Raw genomic sequence first — 14,405 nt, forward strand, 5'->3', positions numbered from 1 at the left:
GAAACCTTTGTACATTCAAAAAGGCCAGTCTTTACACGGACCATTCTAAAGCTGGAAACTTGAAACCACTAAAGTCAGGGCCCTAAAATCAACCCCTAACCACTTGTGAGAAAAACTATCTTTCTTTGGCTAAGTAAATGGTGAAGGGCATGTTTTGGTAAAGGTTTTGTTCATCCTGGGTTTTCTCAGGGCCTTTATAGCTCCTCTGTACTTCAGTATACATAGTGATCCTCGACTTCTAATTTGTGCATCAAGAAGAGTCATATAGTATTACTCACAAGGACACACACTGTCTTCCAGAACACTGTTCTCATTTCCTGACTTACAGAAGATAATCTGGATATAGCACATGGGAATGAAATCTAAGAAGGGTGTTGTAGCTGTTCCCCTAAAATTTGAATCAGGTCAGATCAAATAATGTAGTTTTTCCTAGTGGGCACTTTTACCTTTAATGTTGTGTGTCAGTGATGTAGAAAGGACTCCAGATCTATATGTAGGTATTAGGATGACATCAGAGCCCAAAGTTCTCACTATGAAAAAGGTAGCAGTATCTGCTTTCTCCTTCATATTAGCACACAGAATTACTCTGATTCTTTGTTCACTAACACTGGGAACATTCTATGTATAAAATCTTTTCAGATTCATGTGAGAAACAAGTTAGTGGATTAAGGGTATGAAGCTATCAGTGTCTCTGAAGAGTGTTGCAGGAGTCCTTTTGTTGGTCCCAACTTGGGGTGGGAATAGTGGCCACTGGATTGAGAAACCCAAATACAATGATTATAATGGGATACAAAGGTGTCAGGTACCTTGTGGCTACAAGGAAACTAAAAATATGACGAAGGTTGTGGTGTGGTTGTGATGGTTTAATATGAACAAGTCCTGACTGCATAAACTAATTTAGGTAGAAGTGGCTCCATGCCACTGCTTCCTCTTGCCAATGAGGTGTTCAATAGGATAGTTTGGAAAAAATCAAATAAATTCTATTTGCTTAATTCCTAGCCATATTTCTACTTTATCAGACAGGGATTTAGAGTGGCCTGTCCTTTAATGCAGGTGCCCTAAAATAACCCACATTTTCTTAACTCAATATGAATTTATAGGTGGCTCATTTTAGTACAAAGAAGCTACAGCTCAGGGTGTTTTCCTTTATTATAACTGGTTACACCTTCTTCTTCCTTGGAACTCTGATATGCAAAAGGCGTTTTTGGCAACACTTGCCTCTTCTGTCATAACACGTGCCGATCTCATCTTGAAAATATGGGCATTGGTTGGTGTGACAGGTGTTATTCTTTTGAAAACATTGTATTGAATCGTCACCAGAAACTGCAAGAAAATGAGAAACAAATCTCAGACCATTCGCTACAGCCGTAGTGAGCTTTTAGCATGTTTGTGGAAGGTAGGAGAGTTCTGCACAAAGTATATAGAAAACATTTAGCATTTTTAGAAAAATTTCCACAAGTGATGTTTAAGACCTCTAATAAAATAATATTTGCTCTGAATTAGAATTACCAGGGAGCCTCATTGCTCAACACCCATTTAGATTATGTTTATTACATTAGAAAGAAAAATGGAGAATACCTCCTTTCTATTTATTTTGAGACAAGTCTCATTCTATAGGCTTTATTGGCTTAGAATTCATTATTTAAGTCAGCCTGGCTTTCATTCACAGAAAGGCTCCTTCCTTACTCCCTTAGATGCTGAGAGTAAAGGATGAACTGCCATCTCTGGCTGTAGAAAATTCTCATCACCACAAACTGTTCAGTGGGACAGGGGTGCTATGGTGGTGGGAGGAAATGGAGTGACATTCGGCTTTCCCACCCCAGCACTTTCTCAGAGAAGCACCACAGCCTAAGGCCCTCACTTGCTCACTGTAAACCCATCTTCCTGAGTTCTGTCTCAGCCTTTCTCTACATTTTGGGGGTTTTGACTTCTGTTGTGTATGATTGTTGAAAAAGTAATGTTCTAAATCTAATGTTGGCCTCTAAAGTGGTCATCCCCAATCAGACTCTGCAGAGGTGACCACCTCTGGGTTTCCTTTTGTGGAGCTGTCAGATGCTGGCATGACGTTAAAAGGATGCTTCATGTACTCTATGTCCCCTGGTGAAATACTTATAGCTGATTGGTACTCGGAAGAGCAATAGAAATCAAGTTTTGAAAGTATATTGCTGTGTTTGCTTTTTAAAATGGCATTATTAATCTATGCATTGATATATATGTTTCTCCTTTTTGTTTTTGATCAGTTTATTTGCTTTTATTAACTTATTTTTATTTAAAATTTTTTTCCATTTTTTATTAGGTATTTAGCTCATTTACATTTCCAATGCTATACCAAAAGTCCCCCATACCCACCCAACCCCAATCCCCTACCCACCCACTCCCCCTTTTTGGCCCTGGCGTTCCCCTGTACTGGGGCATATAAAGTTTGCGTGTCCAATGGACCTCTCTTTCCAGTGATGGCCGACTAGGCCATCTTTTGATACATATGCAGCTAGAGTCAAGAGCTCCGGGGTACTGGTTAGTTCATAATGTTGTTCCGCCTATAGGGTTGCAGATCCCTTTAGCTCCTTGGCTACTTTCTCTAGCTCCTCCATTGGGAGCCCTGTGATCCATCCATTAGCTGACTGTGAGCATCCACTTCTGTGTTTGCTACGCCCCGGCATAATGTCACAAGAGACAGCTACATCTGGGTCCTTTCGATAAAATTTTGCTAGTGTATGCAATGGTGTCAGCGTTTGGATGCTGATTATGGGGTGGATCCCTGGATATGGAAGTCTCTACATGGACCATCCTTTCATCTCAGCTCCAAACTTTGTCTCTGTAACTCCTTCCAAGGGTGTTTTGTTCCCACTTCTAAGGAGGGGCATAGTGTCCACACTTCAGTCTTCATTTTTCTTGAGTTTCATGTGTTTAGGAAATTGTATCTTATATCTTGGGTATCCTAGGTTTTGGGCTAATATCCACTTATCAGTGAGTACATATTGTGTGAGTTCCTTTGTGAATGTGTTACCTCACTCAGGATGATGCCCTCCAGGTCCATCCATTTGGCTAGGAATTTCATAAATTCATTCTTTTTAATAGCTGAGTAGTACTCCATTGTGTAGATGTACCACATTTTCTGTATCCATTCCTCTGTTGAGGGGCATCTGGGTTCTTTCCAGCTTCTGGCTATTATAAATAAGGCTGCTATGAACATAGTGGAGCATGTGTCCTTCTTACCAGTTGGGGCATCTTCTGGATATATGCCCAGGAGAGGTATTGCTGGATCCTCCGGTAGTACTATGTCCAATTTCCCGAGGAACCGCCAGACTGAATTCCAGAGTGGTTGTACAAGCCTGCAATCCCACCAACAATGGAGGAGTGTTCCTCTTTCTCCACATCCACGCCAGCATCTGCTGTCACCTGAATTTTTGATCTTAGCCATTCTGACTGGTGTGAGGTGGAATCTCAGGGTTGTTTTGATTTGCATTTCCCTGATGATTAAGGATGTTGCACATTTTTTCAGGTGCTTCTCTGCCATTCGGTATTCCTCAGGTGAGAATTCTTTGTTCAGTTCTGAGCCCCATTTTTTAATGGGGTTATTTGATTTTCTGAAGTCCACCTTCTTGAGTTCTTTATATATGTTGGATATTAGTCCCCTATCTGATTTAGGATAGGTAAAGATCCTTCCCCAATCTGTTGGTGGTCTTTTTGTCTTATTGACGGTGTCTTTTGCCTTGCAGAAACTTTGGAGTTTCATTAGGTCCCATTTGTCAATTCTCGATCTTACAGCACAAGCCATTGCTGTTCTGTTCAGGAATTTTTCCCCTGTGCCCATATCTTCAAGGCTTTTCCCCACTTTCTCCTCTATAAGTTTCAGTGTCTCTGGTTTTATGTGAAGTTCCTTGATCCACTTAGATTTGACCTTAGTACAAGGAGATAAGTATGGATCGATGCGCATTCTTCTACATGATAACAACCAGTTGTGCCAGCACCAATTGTTGAAAATGTTGTCTTTCTTCCACTGGATGGTTTTAGCTCCCTTGTCAAAGATCAAGTGACCATAGGTGTGTGGGTTCATTTCTGGGTCTTCAATTCTATTCCATTGGTCTACTGGTCTGTCTCTATACCAGTACCATGCAGTTTTTATCACAATTGCTCTGTAGTAAAGCTTTAGGTCAGGCATGGTGATTCCACCAGAGGTTCTTTTATCCTTGAGAAGACTTTTTGCTATCCTAGGTTTTTTGTTATTCCAGATGAATTTGCAAATTGCTCCTTCTAATTCGTTGAAGAATTGAGTTGGAATTTTGATGGGGATTGCATTGAATCTGTAGATTGCTTTTGGCAAGATAGCCATTTTTACAATGTTGATCCTGCCAATCCATGAGCATGGGAGATCTTTCCATCTTCTGAGATCTTCTTTAATTTCTTTCTTCAGAGACTTGAAGTTTTTATCATATAGATCTTTCACTTCCTTACTTAGAGTCACGCCAAGATATTTTATATTGTTTGTGACTATTGAGAAGGGTGTTGTTTCCCTAATTTCTTTCTCAGCCTGTTTATTCTTTGTATAGAAAAAGGCCATTGACTTGTTTGAGTTAATTTTATATCCAGCTACTTCACCAAAGCTGTTTATCAGGTTTAGGAGTTCTCTGGTAGAATTTTTAGGGTCACTTATATATACTATCATATCATCTGCAAAGAGTGATATTTTGACTTCCTCTTTTCCAATTTGTATCCACTTGATCTCCTTTTGTTGTCGAATTGCTCTGGCTAATACTTCAAGTACTATGTTGAAAAGGTAGGGAGAAAGTGGGCAGCCTTGTCTAGACCCTGATTTTAGTGGGATTGCTTCCAGCTTCTCTCCATTTACTTTGATGTTGGCTACTGGTTTGCTGTAGATTGCTTTTATCATGTTTAGGTATGGGCCTTGAATTCCTGATCTTTCCAACACTTTTATCATGAATGGGTGTTGGATCTTGTCAAATGCTTTTTCTGCATCTAACGAGATGATCATGTGGTTTTTGTTTTTGAGTTTGTTTATATAGTGGATTACATTGTTGGATTTTCGTATATTAAACCATCCCTGCATCCCTGGAATAAAACCTACTTGGTCAGGATGGATGATTGCTTTAATGTGTTCTTGGATTCGGTTAGCGAGAATTTTATTGAGGATTTTTGCATCGATATTCATAAGAGAAATTGGTCTGAAGTTCTCTATCTTTGTTGGATCTTTCTGTGGTTTAGGTATCAGAGTAATAGTGGCTTCATAAAATGAGTTGGGTAGAGTACCTTCTACTTCTATTTTGTGAAATAGTTTGTGCAGAACTGGAATTAGATCTTCTTTGAAGGTCTGATAGAACTCTGCACTAAACCCGTCTGGTTCTGGGCTTTTTTTTGGCTGGGAGACTATTGATAACTGCTTCTATTTCTTTAGGTGATATGGGACTGTTTAGATGGTCAACTTGATCCTGATTCAACTTTGGTACCTGGTATCTGTCCAGAAATTTGTCCATTTCGTCCAGGTTTTCCAGTTTTGTTGAGTATAGCCTTTTGTAGAAGGATCTGATGGTGTTTTGGATTTCTTCAGGATATGTTGTTATGTCTCCCTTTTCATTTCTGATTTTGTTAATTAGGATTTTGTCCCTGTGCCCTTTAGTGAGTCTAGCTAAGGGTTTATCTATCTTGTTGATTTTTTCAAAGAACCAACTCCTCGTTTGGTTAATTCTTTGAATAGTTCTTCTTGTTTCCACTTGGTTGATTTCACCCCTGAGTTTGATTATTTCCTGCCGTCTACTCCTCTTGGGTGAATTTGCTTCCTTTTTTTCTAGAGCTTTTAGATGTGTTGTCAAGCTGCTAGTATGTGCTCTCTCCCATTTCTTCTTGGAGGCACTCAGAGCTATGAGTTTCCCTCTTAGAAATGCTTTCATTGTGTCCCAAAGGTTTGGGTACGTTGTGGCTTCATTTTCATTTAAACTCTAAAAAGTCTTTAATTTCTTTCTTTATTCCTTCCTTGACCAAGGTATCATTGAGAAGAGTGTTGTTCAGTTTCCATGTGAATGTTGGCTTTCCATTATTTATGTTGTTATTGAAGATCAGTCTTAGTCCATGGTGGTCTGTTAGGATACATGGGACAATTTCAATATTTTTGTATCTGTTGAGGCCTGTTTTGTGACCAATTATATGGTCAATTTTGGAGAAGGTCCCGTGAGGTGCTGAGAAGAAGGTATATCCTTTTGTTTTAGGATAAAATGTTCTGTAGATATCTGTCAGGTCCATTTGTTTCATAACTTCTGTTAGTTTCACTGTGTCCCTGTTTAGTTTCTGTTTCCACGATCTGTCCATTGATGAAAGTGGTGTGTTGAAGTCTCCCACTATTATTGTGTGAGGTGCAATGTGTGCTTTGAGCTTTACTAAAGTGTCTTTAATGAATGTGGCTGCCCTTGCATTTGGAGCGTAGATATTCAGAATTGAGAGTTCCTCTTGGAGGATTTTACCTTTGATGAGTATGAAGTGTCCCTCCTTGTCTTTTTTAATAACTTTGGGTTGGAAGTCGATTTTATCCGATATTAAAATGGCTACTCCAGCTTGTTCCTTCAGACCATTTGCTTGGAAAATTGTTTTCCAGCCTTTCACTCTGAGGTAGTGTCTGTCTTTTTCCCTGAGATGGGTTTCCTGTAAGCAGCAGAATGTTGGGTCCTGTTTGTGTAGCCAGTCTGTTAGTCTATGTCTTTTTATTGGGGAGTTGAGACCATTGATATTAAGAGATATTAAGGAAAAGTAATTGTTGCTTCCTGTTGTTTTTGTTGTTAAAGTTGGCATTCTGTTCTTGTGGCTGTCTTCTTTTATGTTTGTTGAGGGATTATCTTCTTGTTTTTTCTAGGGCGTGGTTCCCGTCCTTGTATTGGTTTTTTTCTGTTATTATCCTTTGAAGGGCTGGATTCGTGGAGAGATAATGGGTGAATTTAGTTTTGTCGTGGAATACTTTGGTTTCTCCATCTATGGTAATTGAGAGTTTGGCTGGGTATAGTAGCCTGGGCTGGAATTTGTGTTCTCTTAGTGTCTGTATAACATCTGTCCAGGCTCTTCTGGCTTTCATAGTCTCTGGTGAAAAATCTGGTGTAATTCTGATAGGCTTGCCTTTATATGTTACTTGACCTTTTTCCCTTACTGCTTTTAGTATTCTATCTTTATTTAGTGCATTTGTTGTTCTGATTATTATGTGTCGGGAGGAATTTCTTTTCTGGTCCAGTCTATTTGGAGTTCTGTAGGCTTCTTGTATGTTCATAGGTATCTCTTTCTTTAGATTTGGGAAGTTTTCTTCAATAATCTTGTTGAAGATGTTTGCTGGTCCTTTGAGTTGAAAATCTTCATTCTCATCCACTCCTATTATCTGTAGGTTCGGTCTTCTCATTGTGTCCTGGATTTCCTGGATGTTTTGAGTTAGGATCTTTTTGCATTTTCCATTTTCTTTGATTGTTGTGCCGATGTTCTCTATGGAATCTTCTGTACCTGAGATTCTCTCTTCCATTTCTTGCATTCTGCTGCTGATGCTCGCATCTATGGTTCCAGATTTCTTTCCTAGTGTTTCTATCTCCACTGTTGCCTCACTTTGGGTTTTCTTTATTGTGTCTACTTCCCTTTTTAGGTCTTGGATGGTTTTATTCAATTCCATCACCTGTTTGGTTGTGTTTTCCTGCAATTCTTTAAGGGATTTTTGTGTTTCCTCTTTAATGTCTTCTACCTGTTTGGTTATGTTTTCCTGTAATTCTTTAAGGGATTTTTGTGTTTCCTCTTTAATGTCTTGTACTTGTTTAGCAGTGTTCTCCTGTATTTCTTTAGGTGAGTTATTTAAGTCCTTCTCGATGTCCTCTACCATCATCATGAGATATGCTTTTAAATCCAGGTCTAGCTTTTCAGGTGTGTTGGGGTGCCCTGGACTGGGCGAAGTGGGAGTGCTGGGTTCTGATGATGGTGAGTAGTCCTGGTTTCTGTTAGTAAGATTCTTACGTTTACCTTTCGCCATCTGGTAATCTCTGGAGTTAGTTGTTATAGTTGTCTCTGTTTAGAGATTGTTCCTCTGGTGATTTTGTTACACTATATCAGCAGACCAGGGAGACTAGCTCTCTTCCCTGAGTTTCAGTGGTCAGAGCAGTCTCTGCAGGCAAGCTCTCCTCTTTCAGGGAGGTGCACAGTTATCTGGTGTTTGGACCTCCTCCTGGCCGAAGATGAAGGCCCAAAACAGGATTTTTCCCAGAAGCTGTGTTGCTTTGGCCTGCAGACTTCCCGCTGCGGAGTCCCAGAATCAAGGTTGCCCCCGCGGAACGTGAGGGAGAAGCCTCACGGGCTGTGGGGACACCTGTGCTCTGACCAGGATGTGGCAGGTTGTCTGGAGCCGAAAATGGCGCCGCCTCAGAGGCTCTGTGGCTCTCGCCCGGTCCAGAAGCTGCTGGCCTCTGTGTTCCACACTCTCACCCGCAGACCGCCCGCCGCGGAGTCCTGGAACTAAGGTGGCTCCCACGGAACGTGAGGCAGAAGCCTCTCGGGCCGGGTGGACCCCTGTGCTCTCACCAGGAAGGTGGCCGGTTCTTATTTTAAAATTTTATTGGTTATTTTTTTTATTTATTTACATTTCAAATGTTATATTCATTCCCAGTTTCCCCTCCACCCCACCCCATCCCACTGCATCCCCCTGCTTCTATGAGGTGCTCTCCCACCCACCTAACCACTCCTGCCTCCATTCTGGTCTTCCCCTACACTAGGGCATCAAGCCTTCCTAGGACCAAAGGCCTCTCCTCCCATTAATGCCAGATAAGGCCATCTTCTGTTACATATGCAGGTGGAGCCATGGGTTACTCCTTGTGTATTCTTTGATTAGTGGTTTAGCCCTTGGGGGTTCTGGGGTGTCTGGTTGGTTGATATTATTGTTCTTCCTATGGGGCTACAAGTATCAGTAAGGCTGTGGGAGAGCCTCTCAAGAAACATCCGTATCAGGCTCCTGTTATTTGTTTTTTTAAATTGCTACCTTGAAAAAATCTAGACAGGAAATGGGCCTCTTTTTATGTCTGTGGGAGATTGTCTTGATTGTGTTAATTGATGTGGACTGACTCATTTTAACTGTGGATGAGACCATTCCCCAGGCATGCATCATGGAATATATAAGATGGAGAAACTGAGGAAGGATGTACTCATTCATAGTTATCTGATTTTGGACTGTGGCTTATTGTAGTTTCCTTTCCAGTTTCTATGATAAAACATTCTGACAAAAACAATTTATGAGAGAAAGGGCTTAGTTCATAATTACAAGCTACAGTTCATCAGTACAGGAACATCCAGGTAGCAGGAACTTGAAGCAGTTAGTGTTTACAGTCACAATCAAAATCAGAGAGAGAGACAGACAGACAGACAGACAGACTGTCTAAAGATGGTAGTTCTTCCTTTGCTCTCAGCATCTAAGGGAGTGAGGAAGGACACATACACATACACACACACACACACACACACACACACACACACACACACACACACACACAGAGAGAGAGAGAGAGAGAGAGAGCCAGACAGCCAGCTACAGACACAGACACACATGTATAAACACACACACACACACACACACACACACACAGAGAGAGAGAGAGAGAGAGAGAGAGAGAGAGAGAGAGAGAGAGAGAGAGAGAACAAACTTGCATGCCAGTGTTTAGCTCACTTTCTGCAGTCTCTTACAGTCCAGACCCTAAACTAGGAAATGGTGACATTCTTAATGGGCATGCCTTCCTATCTTAGTTAATGGAATAAAGACAATCACCTACAGATAATCTAGACAATCTGTCATTGATATTCTCTTTCTTGCCATTCTAGATTAGACTGTGTCAAGTAGATAACAGTATCAATAACATGGATACTATATGACAGGCTACTTCAGCTCCCACTGCCCTGGCTTCCCTGCTACAGTGTATATGCTGAGCTGGGAGATAAAATACTTTCTGCCTGTGTGGTTTTTGTCAGAATACTATATCACATCAGAAAAAGAAACAAAGACAATTACTAAGCAGAAGAGGTTTAATACAATAGGATTATTTCAGAGGAAAGGAAAGCTGGAGAGAACCCAGTTCATTCCATGTCTCCCTGATCTAACAGATGACAAATGTCAATTGTCTTCACAGATCAGAAAGTCCACAAAGACAGAGCTCAGAACAGGATGGATTCTCCCAGTCCTGTATTAATTTTCATTCCATCCAAGCACACTCCTGGATGAGCACTGCATCCTGCTTTTTCATAAGAATCAATTTCTGGCTTTTCCTTTACTAAATTGTGTTAAAAACAAGAATGATGTATCTGGGCGTGGTGGTGCATGCCTTTAATCCCAGCACTCGGGAAGCAGAGGCAGGCGGATTTCTGAGTTCGAGGCCAGCCTGGTCTACAGAGTGAGTTCCAGGACAGCCAAGCTATACAGAGAAACCCTGTCTCGGAAAAAAAAAAAAAAAAAAAAAAAAAAAAAAAAAAAAAAAAGGAAAAAGAATGATGTAGCTATGGGCGTTGTGTGGAATAATTCAGTTACATTCTGTGTTTCAAACCTCCTTATGCAGTGATGCTGGTTATCTCCTCAGCCTGTCTGGGCTGCAGCATCCCATATTTATCAAGGAAGGGGCTGGATTGATCTCAGCCATTTCTCACATTCTAATTCTCTTCATTTTACCTTGGTGGACAACTAGCCATTTTTTTGTCTTTTTTTTTTTTCCTCTTTCCCCTTACTTGCAGAGAGACATTGAGTCCCAGACAGACTGAATGCTTTTCAATTATTCTATGAAAGCAAAGTCACATTTTGCTGAGTTTAAAATCTAGTTTTCTAAAAAAAAAAAAAAAAAAAAAAAAAAAAACACTGGGAAACATGTTAGTTTCTTGGAAAGTTTGTGATTGGTCACTGGACATCTGATGTCATTCTATAGACTTTAATCCAATAATTTTTTTTAGCCCAAGGGATAGATCTGTTTTACTATTATGAAACTTGGGGTAGATATTGATATTGCATTCAGAGGCTCTCAAAGTGCCATGTCTCTCCTTCTCCTGATTCTATTTTTCTTCCATTCCCAATCAAGTGACTCAAATTTGTGTGTAGAAGACAGGCCATAGATATTAGTTAGCTGGAAATGAAGAAGGAAATTCTTGTTAATGGGTCACAATGGACAACATTTGTGCCTCCCCTTGTCCTTTTAACCAGCTACTGTGGCCCAATCAATGGAATGTTGGGAGTGTTATAGTCTTGCACAGCTAGCATACAGTCTCCAGATGGACTCTGAATGCAACTGTGGGAGATTCTTGGTGAATATTTCAGAGGTGAGTGTTGGGAGCCAGGCTGATCCAAGGCTTTTTAAGAGACCTTGATGAAAGGGAAAACTGTGTTCTTGACCAAAGTAAAGTCTGCACTGGGGGGGCTTGGGCCAGAGCTTCAAAGAAGCAAGGCTTTGATCAGTCCCAAGGCCACTGTGTGCCCAGTCTGTGACACACTTGAGATATTCTGTGTTCCCATTGTACCATAGAGATTGATTAGCTTCCTGATAGCTTTTTCCCATTGTATGATACTTTTCTGCTATCCCATTTTTCTCCCTGCAAGACATATTTAAAAGCTGTGCTTCTTAATAAACTCACTTGGCATGAACCATCAGCTCATGCAAGGCCTTCTGATCTGAGTATTTCTTTAGTCTTTGTTCCTCTCCAGTTCTCCACTATCAGAAATCTATAACTGAAGAGCAGCCTGGCCAGGACATAGAGGTAGAAGTGAATCCTTTAGGTCATAGGGAAATTGCTTGTTGAGGCACATAGTAGTAGACATAGCAGGATCCACAGAATCCTGTGTCCTGAAATCCTCATCTCTGCCTCATTTTAAAGACAACAAATGAACCCAGTCTTAATAATATGCATGTTCAGCTTATTGGGAAAGGAACAAAGAGATTCCAGATCTAAAAATGCCTCTGCCAGAGCCATGTTACACAGTTAACAGCATGGCAAAGCAAAACTTTCCTAAAGGGAGTGCCAAGTGGATCATCTTTTACTTTCTTGCTCAACCCTTACTGGCCGATATACACATCATATTCTCAAAAAGTCACTTTTCATTTTGACTGTGTACAATTTGAAAACCTTTAGGGTTGTCTAACCTTACATTTGCGTGGCCTGTTGATTCCACCCCAAGTCATACTTTAATTTGTTCTTGGGACTCATGATCCTCTCTGTAACTTCCCTTCAGCACTCAATATCAAGGGTTCCTTCAGACCCACATCACAACTTGGATTGGGCTTTTCACCTACTGAACACTGGTCGTGTGATTAGGGTAAACTATATCCCTAAGAAATAGGTATTAGCCGGACGTGGTGGCACACACCTTTAATCCCAGCACTTGGGAGGCAGAGGCAGGCGGATTTCTGAGTTCGAGGCCAGCCTAGTCTACAAAGTGAGTTCCAGGACAGCCAGGGCTATACAGAGAAACCCTGTCTTGAAAAAAACTAAAAAAAAAAAAAAAAGAAATAGGTATTGTTGCTCCTTTTTATTCACAGAGACACTGTAAGGAATAAGTAAAACTGAGAGCCCTTGTACTTCATTCTAAGTGTGTGCTTCTTACACAAGGCCTTTCAAGACATTCTGCATCTGTCAACAAGTTACTTAATCTAACACATCAAGTTCATATTCCCTATTAGCCAAGTTTATTATGGTCATGTGTTAAATGGGCCTATGAAAAGTCACTAAGAAGTGGATGCCTGTCTCCGGATAGACATCTGGCCTCTTGGTGTACTATGCATTCCTGGGGTTAAAAAAAATGGTTTGTACAAAGAATATTTCCTAGGGGACTATGAAAGAAGGGAGTTGAAGATATTGGAAAATCTTGATTACTACCTCTTCATTCTGGTCATGCTCCTTCTCTGATACCTGACACAAGCTGATGCCCCTGATGCCAATTGGCTGAAGGGTGTTGACATTAGGAATGCTCTCCTGCTGATCGCTCCTTAGACCCCAAACTTGTTTTTTCACCTGTTCTATAACCCAGTGTACCCATCTCTGGTCAGGGGTTCAGCAGGTGTTGGTACTTACCTGGGTTGATCTGGGAGCTGCCTAGAGAGAGGATCAGCAGCAGAAAGTAGGAGATCTTCATGATTGCTGCACACCAAGTTGATTAAAGACCAGACCAGACCTAGAAAGCTTAGTTCAAAGATGAACCCAGAGCACAGAGTGCATCTGTTCTAATAGAGAGGCAGAAGTAAGTAACCTCTGAGACGAGGCATAGGGAGGAGTGGCAATCTAGAGTCACAGTTCATTGGCTAACCTTCACAGTGTGTATCCCAAGATTTCTCAAATCCAGAGTTCATAATTCCCCACCCTGGGCCTAGATTTTGCTCTCATCCTGGAAATGCTATTTGTCTCTTATCTAAACAGGTCACTTAAATGCTCCATTGGAGACACCCAAATTCTTTCAAAGTATAGGTACTCCCAAGGTTTTTAAACTTATAATAATTACACTTTGGTTAGTTTTACTCATAGTTTATATACTGGTTGTTTTATAGTGCAGGACAAATATAGGCAGCAGAGAGACATATTTTCCCCAGACTTTCATGTTATTATGATATAAATGGATCCATTTAAAAAATTATTGGCTTCCAGTCTCCATCTACACCCCAGAGCTAAGGCTGTCCCACACCTCTCCACACAGCACCCAAATCATGCCAGGAGAGAGCTGGCTGCCCCGGTGCAGGGAGGGGGCAGCCACAGTGGGGAATCTTCTTTCTTGTTGGTTCTTGAGGCAGCGGAGGGGGAAGAGCACTGATGGAGGGTAAGACTTTGTCTTATAAGATATTTAGGGTTGCTATATAATAATAAAATGTTACTATGTACTGTAGCTGACCTGCCTTCTGTGATCCTCTGAGGCCAGAAACTGCAGTTTTTGGTGCTTAGCACCTCTTCCTCAGAGAGCAAAGGATTAAGTAAATAGCCTTTGTACTATCTCAGCAGGATAGGTTGCTCTAACTTTCAGCCTGCTTGTCCGAAGTTGCCAGAAGAAGAAGGGACACTTAGAGAGGTGATTATAGAGTTTATTACAAAGTTGTTAAAAGTTCACTATGAAAGCTAATTAAGGGGAATAATAAAAGATCCTAAGGGGGTGGGGAGAGGAAAATATCTCTAAGTGGGGGCAGGCAAAAATTTCTGGTAAGGGAAAAATTCTTCTAGGGGAAAAATTCTCTATCTCCTCATCTCTCTGTCCTCAGTACTTATACATCTTTCCGAATACATAATCACATGTCTCAAAGTTCATCCCAAGTTCACACAAAAAAATCAAATCATAAATTGAAATAGAAGTTTACAACAGAGAATGTTTACATGCATATCGATTAGGAGTAATTATCTGACTGAACATCTATGACCTGTCTCAGCTCCATGGGTTCACT

The 14,405-nt window shown here is 40.8% G+C and overlaps 1 protein-coding gene across 1 annotated transcript; it reads right to left on the reverse strand.

Moving 5' to 3' along the window:
- Positions 1-1,131: 1,131 nt before the first annotated feature.
- Positions 1,132-13,228, reverse strand: Defb39 (defensin beta 39). The gene is made up of 2 exons (NM_183038.3): positions 13,057-13,228; positions 1,132-1,323 (listed from the first exon to the last, which is right to left on the reverse strand). The coding sequence occupies exons 1-2, from the start codon at positions 13,115-13,117 to the stop codon at positions 1,160-1,162; spliced, it is 225 nt and encodes a 74-aa protein (NP_898859.2). The 5' UTR covers positions 13,118-13,228; the 3' UTR covers positions 1,132-1,159.
- Positions 13,229-14,405: the final 1,177 nt, after the last annotated feature.

Source organism: Mus musculus, chromosome 8, assembly GCF_000001635.26.
Source record: "Mus musculus strain C57BL/6J chromosome 8, GRCm38.p6 C57BL/6J".
Taxonomy (NCBI): domain Eukaryota; kingdom Metazoa; phylum Chordata; class Mammalia; order Rodentia; family Muridae; genus Mus; species Mus musculus.